Here is a 27,448-nt window from a genome sequence, read left to right on the forward strand (position 1 = left end):
TGAAATTATAATATATATATATCCACTTTTACACATATCAAATTGACAACTTCTTCTTTTTTAATTTGACATGTAACTTTCATCTATAAAACCAGATACTATTTAAAAGGTGGTTTTGTTATAATTATTATAAATAATTAATTAAATTGAGCAATAATGATGGGATACCCAAAACAAAAGCCAGGTTGTAAAGTATTAAGGTAACAATAACTTTACGACAAAAACAGCGAAATACAGTATTACCGACATCCAAAGAGTATAGTAACTTATGTGTGAGGTACACATAGGTCCCCTGACCAACATCGACAGTTTTGAAAACTTGACATTGACAGTATTCCGCCATATTTAATATTTCAATGAGGAATGCTTATTTTAAATATTTTTAAACATGAATACTTTAGGTTATCAAAATATATGTGTATTTTTCTTCAATTATACAAATTATTCGTGTTTTTTAGATATAGTGTACATGAGATGGCCGAAAATGAAACATCTCCTTTAAATTTAAACATTTAAATTATATTTAAAAGTGAAACGTTTTTGTGGAGAGTCTACAAAACAAAAATATTTCAATAGGTATCTCCTAAATTTATTGTTAAAATGTCTAAAACTTAGATTTCTTTCTTTTGCGGCTTGTTGCTTCTTCATTTCTATAGTCTTCTGTGGTTGGTGCCGGCTTAACTTCATCACAGCAGTGGTCACAGCATTTCATATTCATAGTATCATCTCTGCAATAAGATTAATGTGATAAACATATTGTGTCATAGAAATAATAATCTACATGTTTTCTTTCGTTGGGAGAGCCTACATGGTTTCCTTTCAGCTGTGGAGGCAGCGGATAGGATATGCCGGACTCCTACCGGCTAAAACCCCACGATGTTCCTCTGGACGCCTTTTGTCATGTCTCATATACTTAGAATTCTTTCGCTATGCTAGGTACACTAGTAGCCCTCGTTCGCGGTCCCAACTGCAACTTTTTGCTATAACATCGAGGCATGTTCCTCTATAACTATAACATTTATGTATAATTCTCTACAATCACACAACACCACAACCACAACATTTCTTTATCAACAAGGGTTAACTGGTGGAGAACGCTAGTAGGCGTTAAGTTCGCCCTTTGTAACCACTAGGTTTAATAATAAATAAATCACAGTAGGCTGTGATAGATTATACAGAAATATAATCATATTTTTTTTTGTGTAACGTGAAGTAAATAACTAAACCTTATTTATTTATTTATTCAACAAAATCCACAGCTCCTTAAATGATATATATATATATAATACTTTCTATGTTAAACTAATTAGCCAATTACGGATTTACATTTTACGGACTATAACATTCAATTGCACTGCAACGCTAAGTAATATTAGAAGGATGTGTGTGTATCTGCGTGTGTGTGTGTGTGTGTGTGTGTGCGTGTGCGTGTGTGTGTGTGTGCGTGTGTGTGTGTACGTGTGTATGTGCGTATGTGAATGTGCATATTTTTATTTTTAACATAATAATATAAGTAATAACACATAATACAATAGTAAATACTAAGAATAAAATATTTATCATTTTCTTATAACTTGAAAATGTCTCTCAACATAATATTGCGAGCAAAGCGGCGGGTATAAGCTATTAGACTTATAGGTAAATGCGTTTACATATTCTCGTGTTCTAAGTCACAGCGAGCGACTTCTTCATCCGCTCATGTCAGGAAAATCCAGTTGGATACGTCGTGTTACTAAGCATGTTACGGAAATAAAGGGTACATTTATAGGGCTAGTAGGTTTTAATGATGATTGTGTTATCATCGTTAATAAGAAGCTTGGATATTAACGATATCACATTTTTATAACGTTACATTAAAGTAATATGTGACTCATTTGACACTACAGTTTAAAAACAGATGCGGGTAGGTGAAGTGGGGACGACACCTTGGCGGCGCTCGAATTAACAGAGAGCGACATTCTGGTCGGAGACTTCAGCAAGAACAGTCGAATAACGGAGATACTTGTGTAGTTATAATACTTCTAATCACTAGTGTGAACTTACTTACGTATAGTTATGATATCGTTACTCTGTACCTTTTATGTGACTATAAGATTACACGCCTTCAATACCTTCAAGATGACTATTATTTAATAATTGTAACTTTAGCGGTTGTAGAAACTTTGATCGTATTTTTAACAAACATTTTTTGCGCTACTTTAATACTAAACTTAGCATGGCGTAAGCTCAAAATATCTTTTTATTTAAACATTTTACTAAGAAATCCATATCAGTAATTCTAGCAGCGGCCCAAAATACTGATGGAATGTCACATTAAAACCGTGGTTATTATGTCACTAAGGTAAATTTATATCACATTTTTCTTGCAATGCAAATAGTTTGAAATGAGTATACATTTTTTCCCTAACGAAAAAACCTAGATAGTCTATCGGTTTCATCCCGACGCCAAAGCCCTGGAGATCGACATCTCTATAAACGGACTTAATAAAATGAAGGAAATTAAATGGATTTACTCTCTTGAGCTAAGTTTTCTATTTGAAAGTGTACGTTGATAAATGCTTCGTACCGTCATGGGAACGGTATGTTAACTGATTTAGTTCTCCATGTTCAATTTGTACAAGTCAGCTCGAAGTCAGCTGGCATTCGAGTAGAATGAGTTATTTTAAACTCTTGCAACAATTTATTTTTAAATATTTTCTAATACCTCTAATTGTTAGTAGAATCTATTGTAAGTACTAAAGAATTTGGTGGACGCACAGTCGTGTGTCTAGATAAATAATATCTAGTAAAATGTGCTTAAACTACTTTTTCAAATGACTTATGTATATTTCTATTCAGCGTGCTAGTGTCCTTTTTTAAAATTATTGTTTATGGTTTTATTATTTTTTATTATTGTTTTGTATTTGTTGGGCTCATGGTACTTACGATATAGAGCACAAGGATTGTCTACTTCTCTAGGCTACCGGTGCAAAACGCATCACTTTTTCGACTACGACGAATCAAAAAGGAGGAATATTGGACATTGCGTGTGTATGTTAATCTAATTCTCATAATTGACTTACGGCAGATTTTCGGAAATCCAAGAGCAAAAGCAGCTCATCTTAATACCGACAGCTACACGCTCGCCGTCGCACTCAACACCACCCACCGTCATGGCAATCAAGTGACCATGACGGATGGCTGGAGCGCCAGCGTCCTCCTAGAATCAAACGAAACAGACAATCTGAAGTCTCACACCATCTCATAGGTAGTCAGAGATCTCACACCTATTTCTGTCTAATAACAGCAGTGTTAAGCGCTGCTATGTTTGAAGGGTGTGGTAAGGGAGACATACTTTCCCGAGGTATTCCAGCTAAATCCTCAGAGGTAGCGGCGTATCTGTGGCCGACCTCAGGTAGGAATCTAATTATATCTGTGGTAGATGTCCATGGACGGCAGTAGCCACTTGCCATCAGGTGGACTGCATGCTCGTTTGCTACTCTTATATTATAAATAATCTTTACAAGAAACTTTAACGTCCACCGATTAGTGTGTCATTGCTGTAAAAGGTTCTCCTCTCAGAACTGAAGACTTTACAGTTTAGACTACATTTTACAAAATATTATAGTCAGTTATCGTACTTCTGTTAAACATCGCATGCCGTGACTATTTATAAATGGAATTACATGTAAGCACTAGAAATTTAAGGACACATATTGTTACATCATGTCCGTCATGGCCGTCCTCGGCGCTTGGTGGAGACCCCCGGGATCTCCGATGGAACACAACCGGAGTCCTCCGAGCGCGATGCCCCAATCGGGCTCTTCCCTGGGGGAGCAGTTTACGCTCCTCCCACACACCTAGTGTTTACAACGGTATGCGGCCACACACACCGTCGTCCTTCCCGGGGTTACTTGCTGGACGGTTCGAGCTCCCACTCTTGCCGCCCGCAACCCCAGAAGCCCCCTTTTAGTCGCCTCTTACGACAGGCAGGGGATACCGTAGCCCTACTCTAGTCCTGAAACTACAAGGACATTCTTACAAAGACCTAACACTCTCATAAATCTATACTTACAATTGAAGAAAAGAACAAAAGTATTGCTCGTGTAAGTCGTTATGAAATAGCACAAAGTACTACTTGATTCAATAATAGAACAATAAAGCTTACAAAGACCGCTCAAAACTAGAAAACAACAGAAAGTTTGAACAATACGTTGTTCCAAGGATATGAAAATCTGATAAAACCCGAACAATGAGGTAGATAGTTTTTGTGTTCCTGTTGTATCACAAAGATGTATTTGGAAGTTACGTAAGTGGCAGGCTGTAGCTTCCTTTATATTATTCTCTTGCGATTGGTTGGATATTGTCTTTGATTATTGTAACAAAACAATGTTAAAACTGAGCGTAGAATAATAAATCGTGTGCGAAACTTTTGTTTCATAATTTTAAAGGCATGTTGCAAAAGATTTATTTATTATATAAAACTAGCTGACCTGGCAAATTTTGTGTTGCCATATAAATAAAAAAAAGGGTGAACAACCCTTATCACTTATTATCAAAAATAGATACTAGCCGATTCTCAGACCTACCGAATATGCATATAAAATTTGGTGAAAATCGGTAAAGCCGTTTCGGAGGAGTACGGTAACTAACATTGTGACACGAGATTTTTATATACATATAAGATGTAACATTATAACTTATATAGACTAAGATAGACGTCTCGGATTTGTACGAGTATGTCTCTTTTACAACACCTTTTAAATCAGAACAGCGCAACGCTCAACAATCGGGGTGACGATGATGCCTCTAGAGTCAAACCACAAAGGTTTCAACAAACTTACTAAGATATAACATTGTAAGTAAACTTATGAAACATAATAAAATTGGAACAATAACTGTGATAGATAATTGATAATAATATTCAAATATTCCAATAAACGCAATACGCTCTTATTAATTTGCTATTTTTTTTTATAATATAGGAGTAGCAAACTAGCATGCAGTTCACCTGATGGTAAGTGGTTACTACCATGGAAATCAGTTTTTAACCCCAGCTAGGATTAGATATTCCTATCCTCATATGTCTCCCTTACCACACCCTTCAAAACGAAACACACCAGCGATTAACACTGCTGTTATTAGGCAGACATAGGTGTGGCGGTGGTGCTGCCGCAGTCGAACAACAAAGGGTTCTACCACCTTCAAATGATCTATATTTACTATAATTCTAAATGATTTAATATTTTAAACTTGGTCTTAAAAGTTTAATTTTAATGATGGTATCTGTATCCGTTATGGCTGTAATGTTAAATTACTTCTCGAAAATGAAGCCATCATAAAAATATAACTTTTGTACCAAATTTGTGTTGCCAAATAACGTAAAAAATACTTTTCAGGCCGTAACGTTAAATCCTACTCGACAGTCGAGAATGAAAGCCTTTTACACACTTTCCTTGTTTACAATTTGTGTACATTCACTTAGTGAGGCGCCACTCCACTGTCTTAACGAAGTAAGTTGGAGCTTTGAAGCTGAAAAGCAGGTTTTAGTGTCAAAGTTCTTAGCGTCTCATTACCTCACTGAAAGACTTATGGCCACACCGAGTTATATTCGACGTCAGCTACTGGCTTTTGGAGGCTCCTTTTTAAAGTTCATTTATCCAAAACTGCTATGAATGAGTAAATACGAATTTGGTTGGTTGGTCTTTTGTGGAAGAAGTAGGAAGTATTTTTACCGTTCTTTTAATTGAAAAACATTTTAACTGACTTCTAAAATGAGGACGTTTTCAACATAACACTCTGTTATTAATGCCAGATAGCATTGAAACTGTATCTAAGGTTCGCTTCAAACGCGTTGCCTTAACCAGAATACCAGAACATAGGTTTAATATTTGTTGTTCTAATGTAGACATAGATCCGCGTGGCGGAGCGGTCACCATGCTGGTCTGACGCGCAAAGGGTCCCGGGTTCGATCCCCGGCCAGACAGATACCTAAATGATGAATTTAGCTTTCTGTTTCTGGGTCTGGGTGTTTTTGTATTTGTCTATGTGTGTGTTCATGGCACCCACGACACAGGGAATCTTAGTGTGGGGCTGTGAGTGTGGAAAGCGTTTAGCGTTTATTATAGATGTGGCGATTTGAAATTGGTACACTCTGTGGTTCGACTCCGCCAAAACCATCGCTCACACACACCTATTTCTCTAAATTATATGGCGATGACGCTTCCGAAGTAGATCTACTTACTACTAAATATAATTACAACTGAGTATAATTAAGAAGTATAGTTAGTTATACTTACATCAGTGACATAGTGATCATCGCTTGTGTAGCAGACATATTCGTGGATATTTTCTGTTAACATAATAAACGTAACATGAATAATAATGATAGATTTTAGTATGAGGCAAGCATTAATTGGGGAAGGGTATGAAGTTTTTATGAAGATGGTAGCACCCTTTGATGATTGACTGTCTAGTCACAACCGCCACACCTATTTCTGCTTAATATATATATATATATATATATTATATATATGGACATCTGTAATCGACTCCTGATAGGATTCGATATTAGTAGCGGAGGTCGGCCACAGATGTGCCGCTACCCCTGAGGACTAAGCTGGAGATGTCTCACTTACCACACCCTTCAAACCAGAACACAGCAGCGCTTAACACTGCTGTTATAAGGCAGAAATATGTGTTTTAGCTAAGGCAAGCCGAGTCATTTTAACTAAGTCCTCAGGGATAGCATCTATGAACCACACCATTCTTATACTGCAGAAATAGCCATGATGATATGACAGCTAAAGTAAAGTAATAATTCAAGCCTTATTTTTCTATTTCGTTTTGAAATTTCAATTCAATTAATTTACAATATTGAAACTTACTTATTTCATATTTATCCGGCAACGCCTTGCTCACCATCTCCGCACAATTTTTCATGCTGGCAAACCGAAAGGTTTCCATAGTTAACTTGAGATTCTGTAATTATTTACGAAATATTTACTACTGTAATTAAGTTAAGATTAAAACTACTTCGCAACAATCCGCTACAAATATGTATGATGGTATATATTTTAAACCATGCAGTATGTACCACCCTCCCTCCCTCAAAGGATGCATGCAGATGCAAAAATTAAAAATATACACCACCATACATACCACCACCAACACGTGTTTCGCTCCAAAACGGAGCATCATCAGGGTAAGTTGACTCTACGACGGTTAATCGCTAAGTGACGCTGTCAACCTAATGCATGCCTTTTATAATGGTATCCAACCCTCCCCTCCACAATGAAATGTAAACAACTGATGACAGTTGTGTGATAATAAGGTTATAGATTAATTATTCGCATTAAATCTGCGAATAATCATCTGTTTACTGATTGTTGGTAAAAATATGAAGTAAAGGAGAGCTGAGAGGTTAAGCACAATAACAACAGTAGGATTACACTGCTGAATGAACAAATCAATGTATCCAGCTCTCCTTTACTTGGATACCATTATAAAAGGCATGCATTAGGTTGACAGCGTCACTTAGCGATTAACCGTCGTAGAGTCAACTTACCCTGATGATGCTCCGTTTTGGAGCGAAACACGTGTTGATGGTGGTATGTTTGGTGGTGTATATTTTTAATTTTTGCATCTGCATGCATCCTTTGAGGGAGGGAGGGTGGTACATACTGCATGGTTTAAAATATATACCATCATACATATTTGTAGCGGATTGTTGCGAAGTAGTTTTAATCTTAACTTAATAGCATGGATTTCCGCAAAGTAACGTCTGATACAATTAACTACTACTGTAATTATTTATAGAAGACCAACATAGACAAGACTGTTCTTGACGGTCACAACCAGTGTTTCCAGGTCAAATTTTGTTACAGTGCACTGAAAAAAAAAATTACAGTAGATCGGCAAGAACGTACAGTGAATCATAAAGTCCAATACAGTATTTTTAGTCAAATACACTGTAAATTGTAATAAATTATACAGTAAATGCAGGAGAATAAGTAAAATTACAGTCAATCTACTGTAATTACACTGCACTTGGCAACACTGGGCACAACCCTCAGTCATGAGAAATCGAGTAAGAAGAATTATTTACGAAATATTTTTGTAAGGTAAATATTAATCTTTTATGTTTTTTTCATATACCTACCCTTAGATCTTATTTTTTTATTCCTTTGTTTATTTTTTAATGTGTGTATGTGTGTTGTGTGAATTTTCGTAATTGTAATGTCAATTTTTTTGTCAAAATTTATAATGTTGGATGAACCACGAAGGTTCAGCTTGTTTGTGATCTTACTTGTTTCTATGAAGACTTCGTCGAAGCACCCTTTCTCGCCCGTTTTTGAATAATTTTTCTAACACTTTATAACTATTTAACATGAGTTTTTATTTCTTACAAGACAAATTACGATGTAGTTTAGGCGGTTACTTTTTTCGAATGAATATCATCGCTAAGATGGCCGCGCGTCGTTTTCTCCCACTCTTCGTCGCGGTTATTATGTTGGCGGCAATGAAAAATGCATAGACAAGCTAATACATAGCTGTTACCTACACTCTTATGATTTAAGGGGCTACAGGTCAGTACGTAGCTTACATCTGGTCCAATGCTTCGTCTCCAATCTTTAAAAAAGGAGTTGTATATACTCCTACTTCTGACCGTTGCTGACACATTGTGACTCACATATTCTGAGCTCTCCTGAAAATGAACAAAAAATAAGAAAAAGAATAAATACATGATTATTTTCAGACTAACTTCACGTTATTAAATAAATCCAAAATCTGATTGATTTTTTTCTATAATACTTAAGTAGGAAATAAACATGCAGTCTCCCTGATAAAAAGAGGCTACTACCGCCCATGTGTAATAATCCCCTGAGAATATTGAATTCCTACCTGAACCAGGTTGGCAACAAATATGTTCCTATCCTTCATCATCAACCCATTACTGTCCCACTGCTGAGCACGGGTCTCCTCTCATAATGAGAAGGATTAGGCCATAGTCCACCGCGCTGGCCAAGTGCGTATTGGTAGACTTCACATACCTTTGACATATTTTTTTATAAATCTCTCAGGTATGCAGGTTTCCTCACGATGTTTTCCTTGACCGTTTAAGCAAGTGATAATTAATTTCTAATACGCACATAACTTTGAAAAATCAGAGGTGCGTGCCTAGGATTTGAACCACGGACCCCTCGATCGAGAGGCCGAGTTTCTTAACCACTAGGCTATCACTGCTGATTGATCCTTAAGAACTAAGTTGGAACGCCTCGATAAGTATGTTTCCCATTCGCAACAATTTTTATCAAATATACATGATTATTACTTTAATATACATTTAAATGATTCTGTGGTTTTTATTCAGATTTTTATTCAAAGTTTCTAAACTACAATTTTAAGTCCAAACAATTCTTATTAAAAGTCGTTTTCTTAAACCTAGTAACTTCAATTAAAATTGTACAACAAAATTAATTAATGTTTCGCGTCAGCTTTTTCCGTGACTTTCGTCTGTCATTCTTCACTTTATCCATCTAATAAAATCAATTTAACTTACGTAAAATACGTGTTGTGAGTAAAGGAAAGGTTTAAGTTTAGTACTTAATTCATTACAAATGCTTCTAGCTACTACAGGGTTACTACCATTTTTGTTTTTTTTTTTTTTTTTTTATAATTTTTGGGTAGCAGACGAGCATGCAGTCCACCTGATGGTAAGTGGCTACTGCCGCCCATGGACATGTGTAATCAACCCCAGATAGGATTAGATATTCCTACCTGAGTTCGGCCACAGATGCGCCGCTACCCCTGAGGACTAAGCTGGAACGCCTCGGAAAAGTCTGTCTCCCTTACCACAACCTTCAAACCGGAACACAGCAGCGCCTAACACTGCTGTTATTAGGTAGAAATAGGTGTGGCGGTGGTGCCGCCGGATTCGAACCACAAAGGGTTCTACCACCTTCTACCACCTATCGGCTCTTATCCAAGCATCTTTCAATTGGAACTGAACATACATACCTTTTCCATGCATAGGTTGTCTAGAAGAGATCGCTGCTTAACGATACGACCGCCTATTGCAAACAATTAACCTATATATTGTGTATTATCGTTATGGTGTATTGAAGGGTACAATAAAGAAAATTCTATCTATTTATCTATATATAGGTACTAACATAATTTTATAAAAATGGTCAAGAGGGTATGAAACTTAATAAACAATGAAGTTATTCTAATCCCGGCCGGAATTAGGTTTTTATTATATTATTTATTTATTAATTTTTTGCACTTCTATAATACACGGACAAATAAAATGGTGACAGCTGGCGGCAGGCGGCTATATTATTTTTATATTTTGCATGTTGATGTTAATATTATGCAGTAATAGTTTTAATCAATCTGTCTGTAACGGATTTGGTAATTCACATATATTCGAAAGAAAAAAAATAAACGCCTAATATTAAATAACAACTACATAAAAAGATTGATAGAAAAATAAAACTGCCTATAAAGGCTCTTTTCACATCTGACTCCAGCAATGAAACAAATCAAAGAGAGCATCATTAGCGCCGGAAAAGGCAGAGCAAATTATCCCCGGCTCGATTGATTCGATATGATTTGTGATTGAAATTGACACAGCCATCCAATTAGTATCGTGTTCTACCGAGATGCTTCGTGTGTGCCTTTATTAATTTAAAGCAGTGATTTTCAATATTTTTGCATGGCACGATCCACTTAATAGGGACCTATGAAAAATATTTCGTGACGCTCTACCCTCTGCTATTCGTAACATTTGATTTATTATCTTACAAACATAATATTATCTTACATTATAGTATCGTACATAAATCGTTCATCATTTTTAACCGACTTCAAAAAGGAGGTGGTTATCAATTCGGCCGGTATCTTTTTTTTTTTATGTATGTACACCAATTACTCCGCCGTTAGTGGACCGATTTTAATATTTCTTTTTTTATTGTGTAGAGAAGAGCTGGAAGTTGGTCCCATTTAAATATGGTTAGGATCCATCGATTGGTTTTGGAGAAAAAGAGGGGAACTCCTCCACGCATGTAAATATAACAGCCATAACTTCGCCGTTTATGAATCTATTTTAATGCCTTTAATTTCGTGTGTGGCCAATTGCTACAAGTTGGTCCCATTTAAATATGATGAGGATCAGAGTCGGTTCTGGAGACAAAATATGTAACTCCTCAACCGATGGGTATAATTGAGTTTTGTTTGAAGATATTTGGTGTAGGTTCTAATGAAATTGCAAAACCAGTTTATCATTGACTATTTAAGGGTCTGATAATGTGGCTCGGAGTCAAAATATGTAACTCCTCAACCGATGGGAATAATTGGGTTGTGTTTGAAAATATTTGGTGTACGTTCTAATGAAATTACAAAGCCAGTTCATCATTGACTATTTAAGGGTCTGATAATGTGGCTCGGAGACAAAATATGTAACTCCTCAACCGATGGGAATAATTGAGTTGTGTTTGAAGATATTTGGTGTAGGTTCTAATGAAATTGCAAAGCCAGTTCATCTTTGACTATTTAAGAGTTTAATAATGTGGCTCGGAGACAAAATATGTAACTCCTCAACCGATGGGAATAATTGAGTTGTGTTTGAAGATATTTGGTGTAGGTTCTAACGAAATTGCAAAGCCAGTTCATCATTGACTATTTAAGGGTCTGATAATGTGGCTCGGAGACAAAATATGTAACTCCTCAACCGATGGGAATAATTGAGTTGTGTTTGAAGATATTTGGTGTAGGTTCTAATGAAATTGCAAAGCCAGTTCATCATTGACTATTTAGTTAGGTTAGGTTGGAACATATAAGACAATATAAAACTAAGTGAGCAGGGCGCGGCAGCGCCCTGCGAGTGGGCGGTTCCAATCAATGTAAATACAGACCTTACCTTAATTCATGGTCACGTTTATACAATTTTATATTGTATTAATATAAATGTTATTATGTCATCACTAAAAAGGGTGAAAAAAAATTTTAACAAAAAATACAACCGACTTCTATGTCACTACAAAGTAAAAAATAATTCAAATAAATGTTGGTTTAGTACATATTTCTGAAGTCGGCGCTCATATTAGACACGCTGTTTACATCGTTATCCAACGAAATATATTGAGCGCCGGCTTCAGAAATATGTACTAAACCAACATTTATTTTTTACTTTGTAGTGACATAGAAGTCGGTTGTATTTTTTGTTAAAATTTTTTTTGTAATTTAAAAAAGGTTAATTTGGTTTAAATATAGAAAATATTTATTATTTTTACGCGACCGCCTTACAGGGGCTTTTCAAACCCCCAGAAGGTCGTGCCTAGCACTTTGAAGATCACTTATTAATATAAAGAGTTTATTTATAGTCTACCTGACGTTACATAACCTTTTAACCAACCAGGAAATACCGAGTAAATCAATTTCTAAGAAAGCTGTGGGCTTGCCTAAGCATTTTATTCTTGGTATACTAAAATATGCTTCCCTTTAAGAACCTGTTTAGGAAGAGATTGTAATAGCGGTTATTTCAAGTCGCTATTTTAAGATCGTAAAAGGACGAGGAAACACAATTGTTGTAAAAAATAAACCTTTATATATAGGAAAACCTACCTATTTGGAAGACCGGAAGACTGGTATATTCAATTTTATGAATTACTCTATTCATTTTATAAGAAGCTACACAATGCGATATATGAAACCGAAACCTAATTATTTCAGACGAAATCAGTATTTTAAACTGAATATTAAGCATTGTGACTTCAGCCATGTCACTATAATCTCTATAATTTGAAATGACGGAGGAGACGAATTTGGTTTTAGAAAGGTCCGCGGGCCGCAAGGATAGGTACGAGTATTAGGCAGACCCGCGGGCCGCAAGAAGAGAGTCGCGGGCCTCACGTGGGCTCTATATATATCTGAGTATTCTGGTACAAACGAATTTTAAAGTAGAATTAACACAATTTCTTAATACTTATCCGCACTTGGCCAGGGTGGTGGACTATGGCCTAAGCTTCTCACAACACCAAAACCACACATCAATGGGTCTCAAATTTGTTGTCGTTGATACAGCGAATTGCATTATTATAGGAGTAGTCACCATACTGGTCTGACGTGCAACGGGTTTGGGGTTCGATTCCCGATCAGACAGATATCTGAATGATGAATTTAGATATCTGTTCTGGGTCTGGGTGTTTGTGTATTAATCTATGTGTATCTTGATGGAACCTATGATCTTAGTGTGGGGTTGTGAGGGTAGAAAGTGGTATTATTATTAAAACTTAACGCGTAAAGCTTAATGCTTTCTATACTCACAGCCCCACACTAGGATTTCCTGTATCGTGGGTGCTATGGAAATACATAGAGAAAAACACACAAACACCCAGACGCAGAAACAGAGTCCTTAATTCATCATTTAGATATCTGTCTGGCCGGGGATCGAGCCGGGACCCGTCACCCGGACTGCGCGTCAGACCGGTATGGTGACCGCTGCGACACGCGGCGTCAACCATGCAATTATTATGTATAATTATGCAAAAGTTCAACTATCATGCAGATACAGCTAGTTATAACTTCAATACGGCGTGTTTCATTTATAATTCCATATTTGTTGCGGTTCCCAGTTGTTAGCGGTTAGAATTAACAAACACAACAATGAAACTAGTTACGGATGTTAATAGAACTTGTATTGTTTATGATTGCAGAGTGTTTTGGACCACAAAAAGATAAATTTAATTGAAATAACATTTAAACTAGAGCTCTTTGAAATATGCTTCATACTATGCAATATTTCATCATCGTCATCAAGCCTTTACTGTTCCACTGCTGGGCACGGGTCTACTCTCAGAATAGAAAGGCTTAGGCCATAGTCCACCGCGCTAGCTAACTGCGAATTGGACTTCACATACTTCGAAAACGTTCATTTTTAAGATTCCTCAGGTATGCAGGTTTCTCACGATGTTTTTCTTTACCATTTAAGTGATAATTAACTTTTAATACGCACACAACTTAAGATATCTTTAAAAGTCAGAGGTCTGGGATTTGAACCTTAGACTCCTCATCAAGAGATCGAGTTTCTTAACCACTAGGATATTACTTTGCTTTTACTTCACTGATTCAGTGGCATACCAACAACCTGACTTAATGCCAGATTGCAATCCCTAAGACAAATGATGATATGAGTGACATCATACGTAATGTTTTGTCTTGTGCACTGACTAAGGGCTCGAACACAAAACTGCGATGCGACGCGATGCGAATTCGCAACGCAGAAAATTGCGATGCGAATTGCTGCGATGCGATATCGTGCGGCGTAGCGTCTCTCAGGGTGACCAACAACAACAACCACTGTGCGATGCGAATCAATTCGCAAGTTTTTGCGATGCGTCGAGGGAGCTCGCAGATTTTTGCGATGCGACGTCGCATCGCAGTTTTGTGTACGAACCCTTAGTTGGAACGCCCCTGGAATTACTATACCCTTCCAATCGGCAAAAAAAAAACAGCGCTGAATACTGCTTTTACGTTATTAACAGAAAAGTGTGGCGGTGACGCCTTTATATCTAAATTGTAGAAATAATAAAATGTAATTTAATAGTGGCAAGTTTAAATGTAATTATATCGCTCGAACTTAGTGAATTTCCTAGAACTGTTTAATTAGGTTAGCAATCAATTGCAGAGGCGAGTTCAGTGGAACTGCTTAATTCACTGTCAATATTAATTACTTTAGACTACTGTCTGCTCCATTTATATCAGATTCCATTATTGCACTTTGTTCGTACTTATAAATAATTTTATATTATTTTCGTGCCGTTTTCTTGGACTCTCGGTGATAGATTGAAGTCTCTAATATATTACTAAACAGTATACAGAGATTTTAAAGGTGGTCGAACTCATTGTGGTTCGATTCCGGCGGCATCCCCGCCACACCTATTTGTGACTAATAACACCAGTTTTAAGTGCTGATATGTTCTGGTTTGAAGAGTGTAGTAAGAAAGACATACTTTTAATATATACTTATAATACATAAGTGTTCAAGGGTAGCGATGCCTGTGGTTGACCTCAGGTACGAATATAATCTTACTTGGGGTTGATTGCAGATGATGATGGGCAGCAGTAGCCACTTACCATCAGGTGGATTGTATGCTCTTCTGCTACTCCTAAAAAAGATGCAACCAAGTTCAGCCAACCACGACTCATTAGATAAAAATTGACTATCCGATTATTCGTCCAAATTTTTTAATAAATTTATTTAGTGTTATAAATGAGTATTCAACGTGAGAATAAAAATGTTTTAGTCGGGTAATGGAATAGTAAAATATAATGAGTATTAATGGAAGGAATGTTGTCGACTAAACCTAAATTGATGGTCAAGGATTACGATCTAATTGCGCGCGAGGTGAAAAAAATGGCTTTTAATTACTTAGTAGATTACTGGTTATGAGTTAAGTCTACGTAGTCACGTATAAATATTAGGAAGGAAATATAAAAATGTTTAATTAATCCTAATATAGCTTTAAATACATTTTTAACACAGAACATAAACCGCAAAAAATTAGGGTATACTGAAATCAGTTTGACTATTATTCACTTTTCGATAACTGATAAATGGAGCACCCCACGCTTTTTTTCAGAATTATACTATTTACTGTTCCTTAATTGAATCCTAGATTGAAAATTATTTTCTACTTTTTAACCGACTTCATTTTATCATAAAAGCGTGTTTTTTAGTTTTTTGAACTATATTTATTTTATAACTTTTATTTATTTTTCATATTTGATAAACTCATAAATTGGGGAATTAATTATTCCAATAATGATAATGGGAAACTGTTAACAAATTGAAACATTGTCATCCGTCATTTATACGTGTGCAAAGTTTCAAATTAATCAGAGTTGTGGAAATCGGTGAAAATTATGCTAAAAAAAACAGTACATACATATATACATAGATACAACCTAAGCTAATAAAAGCGTCAAAATAATTAAAAATAAAATTTAATAAAATTCCGAATTAAGCAAATTTTAAATTTACGATGTAGCTATTTCGTAGGTGTCCGCTAGTGATACTCAAGCATGAGGGTTTATGCACTTGAGCGCTTTCGAGGCCTCATCAAAACTTTCTAGTGGTGATAAAATTAATTTTTGCCTTTATTTTTTACTATATAAGTATATTCAAATTGAAATTATAAGTATATTCATATTATGAAATAGTAGTACAAATTATTAATCTAGCATTTATTCCATGTAACCAACTCTAGATAGAGCAGGAGTAGTAGCAGCTATCATAGGATTCAAAAGGAATAAACAAAAAACTATATAATTATCGAGTACGTAATATACATTAGAGAAATAGCATTTATCCCTGTCCATACACATTTGCAACTAACTGTAAATAGATCAGGAGTCCTAGGGTATTATCGGATGCGGTGATATCCCAAAGGACTGAACAAAAACAAACTTTGCTACTGTAAGCCAGAAGTGTCGCTACGGAATTGTAATCAAACAGGAGAATTCAAACTGCATATTTGTGAATTATTGGTGAAGTGAAGATTATTAGTGAAGTGTTAGTATCAAAAATATTATACACTAACGTGTATTATTTACGCCCATTATTGATCTAGCCAATGCTTTGCCTTCCAAAAATCAAAATTTGATGAAGAATCGAATTTAAGATTGCTAACATTGGTAACTAACAAGATTGGTAACAGTCTGTGCGTGACGCAAATCCTGTTTCAAAGGACATACTGGTACATTTATAAAAAAGCAAGGTTTTCCGAACACATTTTTTTCGCATATCTCTCAACAAAACCTTTATTTAATTCGCCATATTAGAACGAATGACGTCACTAAGCTAAATCATTGTAATTCAAATTAAACATGTATGCAACATTTTCATATCAATCGGTAAGGTTGATTGCTCCAAAATAAAGTTGCATGATTGGATCCTTACATACATACATACTAATAGGGCATGCTAAATATAAGCTTGTAAAATAATACTTACATAATCTGTACCCTCACTGGACGATGCTGCAGCCCTGAATATACTCTCTGATGCTCGTCTTCTTTTAGTAGAATATTTCTTGTATCGCTCTATGTTCTTCGTCTTCTTTGATTTTTCGTTTGTTACTAGTTTTGACTTTATTTGGTGGACAAACTTCAGTATTGGGTTCTTTATCTTCGGTTTCGCGGTCTACAAAGTAAAAGTACATATTTTTTATAAGATTGAAGTAGTAAACGTAAAGTTTGAAGGTGGTAGTACCCTTTGTGGTTCGACTCCGGCGGCACCACCGCCACACCTATTTCTACCTTATAACAGCAGAGTTAAGCTGTTGTGTACTGGTTTGAAGGGTGTGGTAAGGGAGACATACTTTTCCGAGGCGTTCCAGATTAGTCCTCAGGGGTATCAGAACATCTGTGCCCGACCTCCGGTACGAATATTTAATCCTATCTGGAGTCGATTACAGATATCCATGGGCGGAAGGAGCCACTTACCATCAGGTGGACTGCATGCTCGTCTGCTACTCCATACTATAAAAAAACGTGCGTTTGAAGTACGTGCAGAACTACTAAGAACGTGCTACTAAGATGCAGTGTGCCTGAAGGTAAGGCGTCACTGCCTCTTATGTATATCAAAACCAACTTTATATATACCAAGTTTTCTATCTAGAGTCGCCACTTTGTCACTTCTGAGTCGCGAGTAAATGGTCACTCGAAAGTCAACTTCTACATCCACTCTACCCTAGAAATATCTAGGTGTGGCATTGTTACCTTCTCGACCGAACCATACAGGCTCTACCATATTCCCATTTTGTAGTGACGAATTAAATTTTATTTTCTAGGTTTGAGATTTTTTGTGTTGAGTACACACCCAACTTGTAAATTAGAATATCTTTGTATTATCTTTTACTAGTTTTTGCCCGCGGCTTCGCCCGCGTTTAAACGAAAATAAATAAAAATATACATAAAACTAAAAATTCATACCTTAACTTTGCTAAAGATTATCACTTGATCAAATGCATAGTTTACGATTCAATCCTTACTAATATCGATTAAAATAATCGATGTTTTGGGTCCAAAAGATTGATTCTCCGATTAATCGATCTTACATCGCCATCCCTAGTTCCCGTGGGATTTCAGGGATAAAAACTATCCTATGTCCTTTCTCGGGTCTCAGACTATCTTTGTACAAAATTTCATTAAAATCGGTTCAGTGGTTTGGGCGTGAAGAAGAGACAACCAGACAGACAGACAGACAGACAGAGTTACTTTCGGATTTATAATATTAGTAAGAATAAGATGCAAGGAGCTATGGGAAATATTATAGACATAATCCTATGAGATTATAAGTGTACGAATACATTTTTATTATATTGTATATTCACAAAGATTAAGATATTACCGTGCATCGATCTCACTCAGTGCGAACCTAGCGTAAGCGCTAAAAGCATTTTCTTGTTCTGCTCATGATGGTTACCAGAATCCATAACACTTCTCAGAATTATCTTTTGAAGATTCGTAATTACACGCTCCCAGGAACAGACGTTGAGTGTCAAGCCAATTTATTATAAGCATGTAGTAGACATTTTGGTACTTGTTCTTATTAAGTACCGACCTATTTATTATTTATACAAACATTTTGTACAAATAAATATAATTGTATATGTATTTGTGAAGTAGTTCGAGTTAGTTCCAATAGTAATGGTAGTAGGTTCCAATAGTAAGGGTGGTAGGACGAGTGTAGTTCGATTGGGGAGGTACCAGAATCACACGTATTTTAGAGTATAATTGCTCTTGCGTTTCCTTTGAAAGACTGATTTACATATGAGGATTATGAGGAGACCGTCTCAGACACCCTTACCATGAGTTTTTACGTTTTGACAATATGACTGTTTTGGTACTTGTACGTATTTGCCTATACAATTTCCAATCAGCGCCCCTAGCGGATTGTATCGGAACTATAGTGTCAGTAACGTAACATTAAATTTCTAAATTGACAAAATGGCGTTTTATGTTTTGTCTCTCTTTTTTGCGAAAATATTAGGTAGACAAAAAGTTCATCGTCACTTGAGCACTTATCGCTACGTTTACTCAGTCTACTGAAGCAAACGGAACAGAACAAAGGATTGAGTAAACATAACGTAAAATTGTGGGATGTTTTGAAAACTCATGCTAAGGCTACTGATGAATGGGAACGATTTCTTTAACTTCAGGTAGAACCCTGTACCCTTACCATGAGTTTTCAAAACATCCCACAATTTTACGTTACGTTTACTCAATCCATTATTTTGTTCCGTTTGCTTCAGTAGACTGAGTAAACGTAACAATAAGTAAGTGCTGAAGTCTTTTTGTCTGCCTCACATGTTCGGAAAAAAGAGAGACAAAACATAAGGCGCCATTTTGTCAATTTAGACATTTAATGTTACGTTCCTGACACTATAATTCTGAAACAATCCGCTAGGGGTGCTGATTGGAATTAGTATGGGAAAATACGTAAACCAATACCAAAACAGTCATATTTGTCGAAACGTAAAAACTCATGGTAAGGGTACTGTTCCATATTGACTTGTTTTCAGATATTGTATGGTACGGGTGACAGGGACCACTTACAATCAGGTAAAAAAATCCACATGGTCCATTAGCGTAAGTTAATTTTGTATAAGATAGTTTTGTTGAAAACATGTGTGTTTTCTTGCGAGGTATGTATTGCCATTAAAATAATTCCGTAAAGAGTCTACTTTGTATAAAATATTTTAATTGTATTTTTTTATAAATATATACACGTCATTTTAAATCAAGGATATTTTTTTAGCCTATAGGCTGAAACAATTGTAACGGGACTTTCGTATAAGGACCTATACATTTTACAGAGTGTTTTAATCTAAGATTATTTAAACCATAAAGCCAATTAGTTGACTGAAGGTATATATTAAGTATAGTCACGTGGGCGGAGCAGTGCGGGGAAGCTGAGTCTAATTATTTAGCTTCCAATTACGACACTAAGAGAATGTTAAATTGGTTACCAATCAAGTAGCTTATTTAATACTAAAGATAATTACACGTCAGTCGAAAATATACAAAATGTAAGAAGATACGTAGAAATTACATATGATAAATTGCTGTCAAATGCTGATATTAAGTCAACTGTTGGAAAAAGGAGTTTGCTATTAAATGCCAAAGGAGATTTGGTGTTAGTGTTTGGTTATGAAGCTTCGAAAAGTAATATACTCGTATGAGTGACAGTTAACTAATATAGAACTTTTCGCAACGGCATTCGGCGATGGTTTGCGACAGTTGCTGACAACAGACGGCGATAGTCATCAGCTGTTGCTGACGATACGCGGTATCAGTGTACGACAGTCGGGTTGGTCGTGACGTCAGGTGGCTTCAATTAATGACCTGTGTTAGCTCCCTTAGTAATTGTAGTAGATTAGTAACTCTGCAGGGAAACGCTGCTACTTGCCGTCAGAATTGCATTCGTTAGTCACTAGAAGACAAGAGATACTATAAGAGTCCAAGCTATATAATTTTGTCTTCATTACATATGCTGTTGTAATGCTGTGACAAGGCACATAATGCCAAAGAGATTTTATGTTCGTTTATTAAATCTGCTACATCTATTACAAATATAAACTAACCGAATCTTCAGTGCTACCATACGGAGTGTTTGCTCGAAGAGGGTACTTTGTTCGCTTTTTCTCGTGAACTCTTTTTCGCACCTGTGAATAGGTAAATAATAACAAAGTTACAATGGTTTACAGATGATAGATAGAACTATTAGTAAAATCTAAAAGTTGTGAAACTTTTCGTATTTGTATACGGTGGGACCATACTGATTTACGAGTATTTTAGAGATTTTATTTATCTTAGATGATATGATGGTTATGAAGTGAAGGGTTTTATTAGAACTATACAACTTTTTTCATCTTTTTAAATATATCTTTATAATGGTCAAAATAGTGCTAATAACTTATTACTGGGTTAAAAATACCTGTACCGCTATAAGAGTAAGTACAGCTTACAAAATTAGACAAGTTCAATAGGCAAAAAATATTTATTACAATCTTTGCTAGGTAAAACATTGGACAGATTGATTTTTATTAACGGGCCTTAATTAGATAGACGCACTTACAATAGCTTGTAATAGCTATTCGATTATAAACAATTATTACAATCTTTGCTCGGTAAAACATTGGACAGATTGATTTTTATTAACGGGCCTTAATTAGATAGACGCACTTACAATAGCTTGTAATAGCTATTCGATTATAAACAATTATTACAATCTTTGCTCGGTAAAACATTGGACAGATTGATTTTTATTAACGGGCCTTAATTAGATAGACGCACTTACAATAGCTTGTAATAGCTATTCGATTATAACTAATTATTACAATCTTTGCTCGGTAAAACATTGGACAGATTGATTTTTATTAACGGCCCTTAATTAGATAGACGCACTTACAATAGCTTGTAATAGCTATTCGATTATAAACAATTATTACAATCTTTGCTCGGTAAAACATTGGACAGATTGATTTTTACTAACGGGCCTTAATTAGATAGACGCACTTACAATAGCTTGTAATAGCTATTCGATTATAAACAATTATTACAATCTTTGCTCGGTAAAACATTGTATAGATTGATTTTTATTAACGGGCCTTAATCAGATAGACGTATTTACAATAGCTTGTAATAGCTATTCGATTATAAACAATTATTACAATCTTTGCTCGGTAAAACATTGGACAGATTGATTTTTATTAACGGGCCTTAATTAGATAGACGCACTTACAATAGCTTGTAATAGCTATTCGATTATAAACAATTATTACAATCTTTGCTCGGTAAAACATTGTATAGATTGATTTTTATTAACGGGCCTTAATCAGATAGACGTATTTACAATAGCTTGTAATAGCTATTCGATTATAAACAATTATTACAATCTTTGCTCGGTAAAACATTGGATAGATTGATTTTTATTAACGGGCCTTAATCAGATAGACGTATTTACAATAGCTTGTAATAGCTATTCGATTATAAACAATTATTACAATCTTTGCTCGGTAAAACATTGGATAGATTGATTTTTATTAACGGGTCTTAATCAGATAGACGCACTTACAATAGCTTGTAATAGCTATTCGATTATAAACAATTATTACAATCTTTGCTCGGTAAAACATTGGATAGATTAATTTTTATTAACGGGCCTTAATCAGATAGACGCACTTACAATAGCTTGTAATAGCTATTCGATTATAAACAATTATTACAATCTTTGCTCGGTAAAACATTGGATAGATTGATTTTTATTAACGGGCCTTAATCAGATAGACGTATTTACAATAGCTTGTAATAGCTATTCGATTATAAACAATTGTATGGAATTATTATTTTCCACAGAATGGTTGTTTATTCTTTATTACATTTATTATGTAGAGTTTTTTAAGCTACACGTTAAGAATTGAATAGTTGCCATAGTCATTTCTATTCGTTCAATCTCATATAGAAATAAAGTTCTTATCGCTCCGCGCACGAATACAATTAAAATTCCAGCTGCTTATAATTCTATTCATGGGAGTATGTTATTTCAGGCAGTATTAGTGAAAGCCGGCTTAGCTGCCTTTTATTTTAATGTTAGGCCGCCCGCTTGTCTGTCATTTTAGGCAAAAATAACATTTCGGCATTAGGTTTAGTATTTGATTGCACTTTGATTCAAAAAGTTAAACTAAAGTATAAAACAATGAGTCCAAATCACTGCCTCCCGGTAGAGTCCCAAGAATGCTGGCTGATTATGATTATATACAGTTACTAGCTGACCCAGCAAACGTTGTGTTGCCATATAAATAAAAAAATGTTAAGGGTCAACTACTCTTATCACTTAGGGGTATGAAAAATAGATAGTAGCCGATTCTCAGACTTACAGAATATGCATATAAAATTTGGTGAAAATCAGTAAAGCCGTTTCGGAGGAGTACGGTAACTAACATTGTGACACGAGAATTTTATATATAAGATTTTAATTAATTGTCACGTGCGAATTTCTTTGTACATGAGACGATTATTTTATAACTCATTGTGATAAACCATTTATACCATGCTTAATATGAGTTATATTGCTAACAGTGTTCACGTAAGATAATTATGTTAGCTCAATATAAACCTTTAGGCAAGGATATTATGTCTCTAAAACACACCCTTACTGAAGATTCATGTTATGTCATGAAGATATTAAAATTAAAATGAACACAATGTTAAATGTATTTTTTTTCATATGTTTGACGCATACAATCAGTTATCGTATTAAATCTACACTAATATTATAACGAGGAAAACTTTGTTTGTATGTCATGAATAGGCTCAAGAACTATTGGACCGATTTTAAAAATTATTTCACAATTCGAAAGCTACATTATCCACGAGTAACATAAGCTATATTTTATATGAAATATATTTGATAAATAGATTTTGAGGCGGTACAAAGTTTGCCGGGTCAGCTAGTTGATAATAAAGAACTCACATCATTTTCCTGGCAGCGTCCCCAACTTAAAATGGTCACGTTGGAGTGTGTGGGCGTGGACATCTTTTCTCCAGCGAGGGGCATGATGGTGCCAGGCTTCTCTGACATCATACCCGCGAAGGTAAACACTAAAGCAAGATCCGCGGTCCACCCCCTAAACTTAGGGTGGTTTACGATTCGCTCAATCGGTAAGTACTGCTCGTATCCCATCTCGAACATCTTTTTACATCCAATCACTACGAAAGACGAGGTTAACTCGGGTTTGATAAATTTGTCATACGTTTTTGAGCTGAAAACAAATGTAATATTAAGGTTAGAAAGAATTTTACTTTAAGTCTATTATCATATTGTTGTCACGCACTAAGCTATTCGTGAGCTATCAAAATATGTAAATAAGCAATAAAGTAATAAAGTCTCAAAAATAAATGAAAATGCTGTGACGTAAGCAGTCTGTATCCAAAGTATTCTCCTATTGCAAGACTGTCAATACTCTATAATAAGCGTAGTGAATCCACAGACATCGACATTAATAATATGTGTCTAGCTGCTTTTAGAAAGGCTGTATCAAAATTATAATTAGTGTTTAATTTAATGTTTAATTTACTTGAACTATTTTTTTTTTGCTTCTTTGTGTTGTTTTATTTTTGGTTTATAAAGTTTGTTATTCTATTTTCATTACCACGTTTACATGTGTATTGCATGTGATGTTTGCCTCTAAGTGGTCGTACATTTATTGCTTGCATTGTAACTAGATTTAATTTAAAAATTTGTATAATGTTGCAACCGTTGGTGAACTTAATAAAATAAATAAATAAATAAAAAAGTATGTAAGGACTATTATTAATTTTAAAATAAAATATTTATAAGAATACATCTATTTATAATAAAAAATATTTTTTTGCACAGTACTGTAGATTAATTAGCCAACCAGCCAGATTTAATTTACAGCAAACGAGTTTCAAACAACAAACCTTTCGTGTGGTACAGGATGTGTTCCCAGAATTTGGTAACGCACTCCGTGCTTCTTGATAAAGTACGAATAAATTATCTGTTACATGTTTGCTATATGTTAGAAGCTGAATTTTGAATTCTGTGTCCTTTACGACGTGCCAATTTCTAAGCTTTGGCATTACAAACCGTATAATATTTCCTGCCAAACACCGCGCAGGTAGCTTAAGGACGTATCATTGTGTAAATGTGTACTTAGACTAGTTCGCGTTTGTATTATGTAAAGTGGCACGAGAATCACGATATTATGTGTGAATTTATGCAAGAGGGAAGCAACTAGGAATTTACGAGGTTTTACAATTTTATACTTCCGCACAGGAAATGCTAGAGTGGGGTCATAAAGAGGGTTCATAGAGAAGGTAAGTTTTACTTTTTTGAATGTTCTTCTTTAAGCGTATTTGGGAAAATTTATGACATATTACATACCTGACATCGAGAATCGACGTCATAAAGTTGGATAGTAAACATAATAAGCATACGTGTATTGTAATATGTAGTTTGAGGTTATTTTTGTTTTTTATTGAATACGCGAAAGAAGTACAATATTTACGTGCGTCATAACATGTTATCATATAATTATTTTCATTCGTCGAGTTTCATAAATGTTATATTAGACGCTATGGTTGAATATCATTCAGAATTCTAGTTCAATCATGGTTTAGTAAGAGGCCTAGACTGTTAATAAAAGTAGTTGCCTGCTACAGATACAAATACGTTCAATTTAAGTTAAGTTAAGTTAAGTTTGTCTGCCACGTGCCATGTCTGAAACGTTTAATGTATGTACATATAAACAGAACCTCATACTAACAAGCAGTGAGCCGCCGTGATAATAACGTTGTCGTGTATAATCGTCCCCGTACAAGTCCTTTTAGAGTCGTCCGTGAAAACTATGCTGAAAGACAACACTTTATATAAGTATTATGTTCAAACTCAACAACTGTTAAAAAAATAGTAGAACCTTTCATACAATCTATACAAGTATATATTTTTTTATATTCTCAATGGTACGAGTATACGAAGTCTACCAATACGCATTTGGCCAGCGCGATAGACTATAGCCATATCATTTCCATTCTAAGGGGAAACCCGTATCCAGCAGTGGTATAGTAATGGCAACGACGAATTTTTTCAGTATATAAAATATGTGAAAAATATTGTCTTAAAACCTACTTCTGTAATAAATAAACTTAACAGATTCTTACTCAATCAACGCCACGAATGTGTGGTTGAGCATTCTTTTCATAACTGAATTATCCGAGGTATCGTCAACCGACATTGATTCTTCAAAGTCTTCTTCAGTTTCTAAAAGTAGAATTTTAAATGAAGTTTACTTTGAATACATTATCAGAAATATAGTAGAACCTGTATGGTTCAACCAGGGAGGAATGCGGTTATCTATTTCTCTATCTAAATATATATAACTCAAAGGTGACTGACTGACATAGTGATCTATCAACGCACAGCCCAAACCACTGGACGGATCGGGCTGAAATTTGGCATGCAAGTAGATGTAATGACATAGGCATCCGCTAAGAAAGGATTTTGATCAATTCTACCCCCAAGGGGATAAAATAGGGGTTGAAAATAATACTTCGTAACGCGAGCGAAGCCGCGGGCAAAAGCTCGTTTCTAGCATAAAGAAGGTCTTGCGTTTTGGGGGAAGAGTGTGTGCGTCAGTAGAGAGTAGACGTATGTATGAAGCAAACAACCTTAATCCTCCGAAGTGGCATTAAATTTGTAATTGACTCCAGATGAAAAACTTGTGACATTAAAGGTGGTAGAACTTTTAGTGGTTCGACTCCGGCGGCACCACCACTACACCTATTTTTGCCCAATAACAGCAGTGTTAAATGCTGCTGTGTTGTGTTTTGAAGGGTACAGGAGACATACTTTGCCGAAGCATTTCAGCTTAGTCTTCAGGGGTAGCAGTGCATCTGTGGTCGACCTTGGGTAAGAATCTAATATAATCTGGGGTTGTTTAAAAATGTTCATGAGCGCCAGTAGCCATTTACCGTCAGGTAGACTGCATGCTTGTTACTTCTATATTATAAAAAAAATGAGTCCGTTACTAATATCCATGATTCAATTACTAATAATTTAATTAATAATTATAGTAAGAAATACTAACCAAAAACATGTCCACTGTGTTCACTAACAAATTGCTTGACCACAAAACTAGTTACGGCAAATACTTGCAAAAGTAGTTTCATTTCTGAGTAAGGAAATAATTTCCCTAACATCCAATTATGATCGCAAGTCAAATGTGCAGCTCACGTGGTTCCAAAGATTACCATCGCCACAAAGTAATTGCGTTCGAGTAAGTTATGTTCAGAACCTGTTTTATTGCTTAGGATTTTTTGTGAACAAAGTAGCTTTATTGAGGGACTGGACCGGCAAACTGTTTACCGCCTCAAAATCAATTTATCAAATATATTTCATATAAAATATAGCCTATGTTACTCGTGGGTAATGTAGCTTTCGAATGGTGAAAGAATTTTTAAAATCGGTCCGGTAGTTTTTTAGCCTATTCATTACAATCAAACAAACAAAGTTTTCCTCTTTATAATATTAGTATAGATTAATGAATGCTCCACTATAGTAGAATTTACACATACTCGTAATTAGATAATGTATTTCGATCTAAGATATGTGATGGCTTGAACTTAAAGTCTATTTAATAGTGCTGAATAATTTTCGAGATTTCGCCATAGATAGTATACACATCTCACCGCCTTGTAATTGAAGGAAGCCTAAATGACTTAAACGTCTGATAATTCTGTCAGCCGTTTAATGGCTGTCATGGTGTAATTTGCGCGGAATAATGGCGACATGCGCAGTTAAGTGGTGCAAAAACACGAAATCAAAGAAAAAGTGCGGAGAAATATCGTTTCATTCGTAAATGATCTTAAAATTAATTTT

General features: G+C 35.3%; 2 protein-coding genes across 2 annotated transcripts; both read right to left on the reverse strand.

The window, feature by feature from the left end:
* Positions 1–503: 503 nt before the first annotated feature.
* Positions 504–8,470, reverse strand: LOC140757770 (uncharacterized). Its single transcript, XM_073093643.1, has 5 exons — positions 8,288–8,470; positions 6,867–6,960; positions 6,279–6,331; positions 3,063–3,199; positions 504–728 (listed from the first exon to the last, which is right to left on the reverse strand). The coding sequence occupies exons 2-5, from the start codon at positions 6,943–6,945 to the stop codon at positions 605–607; spliced, it is 393 nt and encodes a 130-aa protein (XP_072949744.1). The 5' UTR covers positions 6,946–6,960; positions 8,288–8,470; the 3' UTR covers positions 504–604.
* Positions 8,471–20,127: 11,657 nt separating this feature from the next.
* LOC140757850 (serine protease 27-like) lies at positions 20,128–25,828 on the reverse strand. The gene is made up of 5 exons (XM_073093720.1): positions 25,732–25,828; positions 25,338–25,421; positions 23,522–23,810; positions 20,631–20,711; positions 20,128–20,136 (listed from the first exon to the last, which is right to left on the reverse strand). Exons 1-5 carry the CDS (start codon positions 25,803–25,805, stop codon positions 20,128–20,130), a joined length of 537 nt encoding a protein of 178 aa, XP_072949821.1. The 5' UTR covers positions 25,806–25,828.
* Positions 25,829–27,448: the final 1,620 nt, after the last annotated feature.

This window comes from Epargyreus clarus, unplaced genomic scaffold (genome assembly GCF_041222505.1).
Source record: "Epargyreus clarus isolate Ecla_fem2 unplaced genomic scaffold, WU_Ecla_fem_2.2 ptg000005l, whole genome shotgun sequence".
Classification (NCBI taxonomy): Eukaryota; Metazoa; Arthropoda; class Insecta; order Lepidoptera; family Hesperiidae; genus Epargyreus; species Epargyreus clarus.

Excerpts from the sequence above, each read along its gene's own strand:
- LOC140757770 (XM_073093643.1), bottom strand. The coding sequence starts at position 6,945 with ATGGAAACCTTTCGGTTTGCCAGCATGAAAAATTGTGCGGAGATGGTG. Across the intron at positions 3,200-6,278 it reads ATGATCACTATGTCACTGAT|GAGGACGCTGGCGCTCCAGC; the intron begins GTAAGTATAACT and ends GTTTGATTCTAG. Across the intron at positions 729-3,062 it reads TGGATTTCCGAAAATCTGCC|AGATGATACTATGAATATGA; the intron begins GTAAGTCAATTA and ends ATCTTATTGCAG.
- LOC140757850 (XM_073093720.1), bottom strand. The coding sequence starts at position 25,805 with ATGTCGGTTGACGATACCTCGGATAATTCAGTTATGAAAAGAATGCTC. Across the intron at positions 23,811-25,337 it reads ATCACGGCGGCTCACTGCTT|CTCAAAAACGTATGACAAAT; the intron begins GTTAGTATGAGG and ends ATTTGTTTTCAG. Across the intron at positions 20,712-23,521 it reads GACGCTGCCAGGAAAATGAT|GTGCGAAAAAGAGTTCACGA; the intron begins GTGAGTTCTTTA and ends ACCTATTCACAG.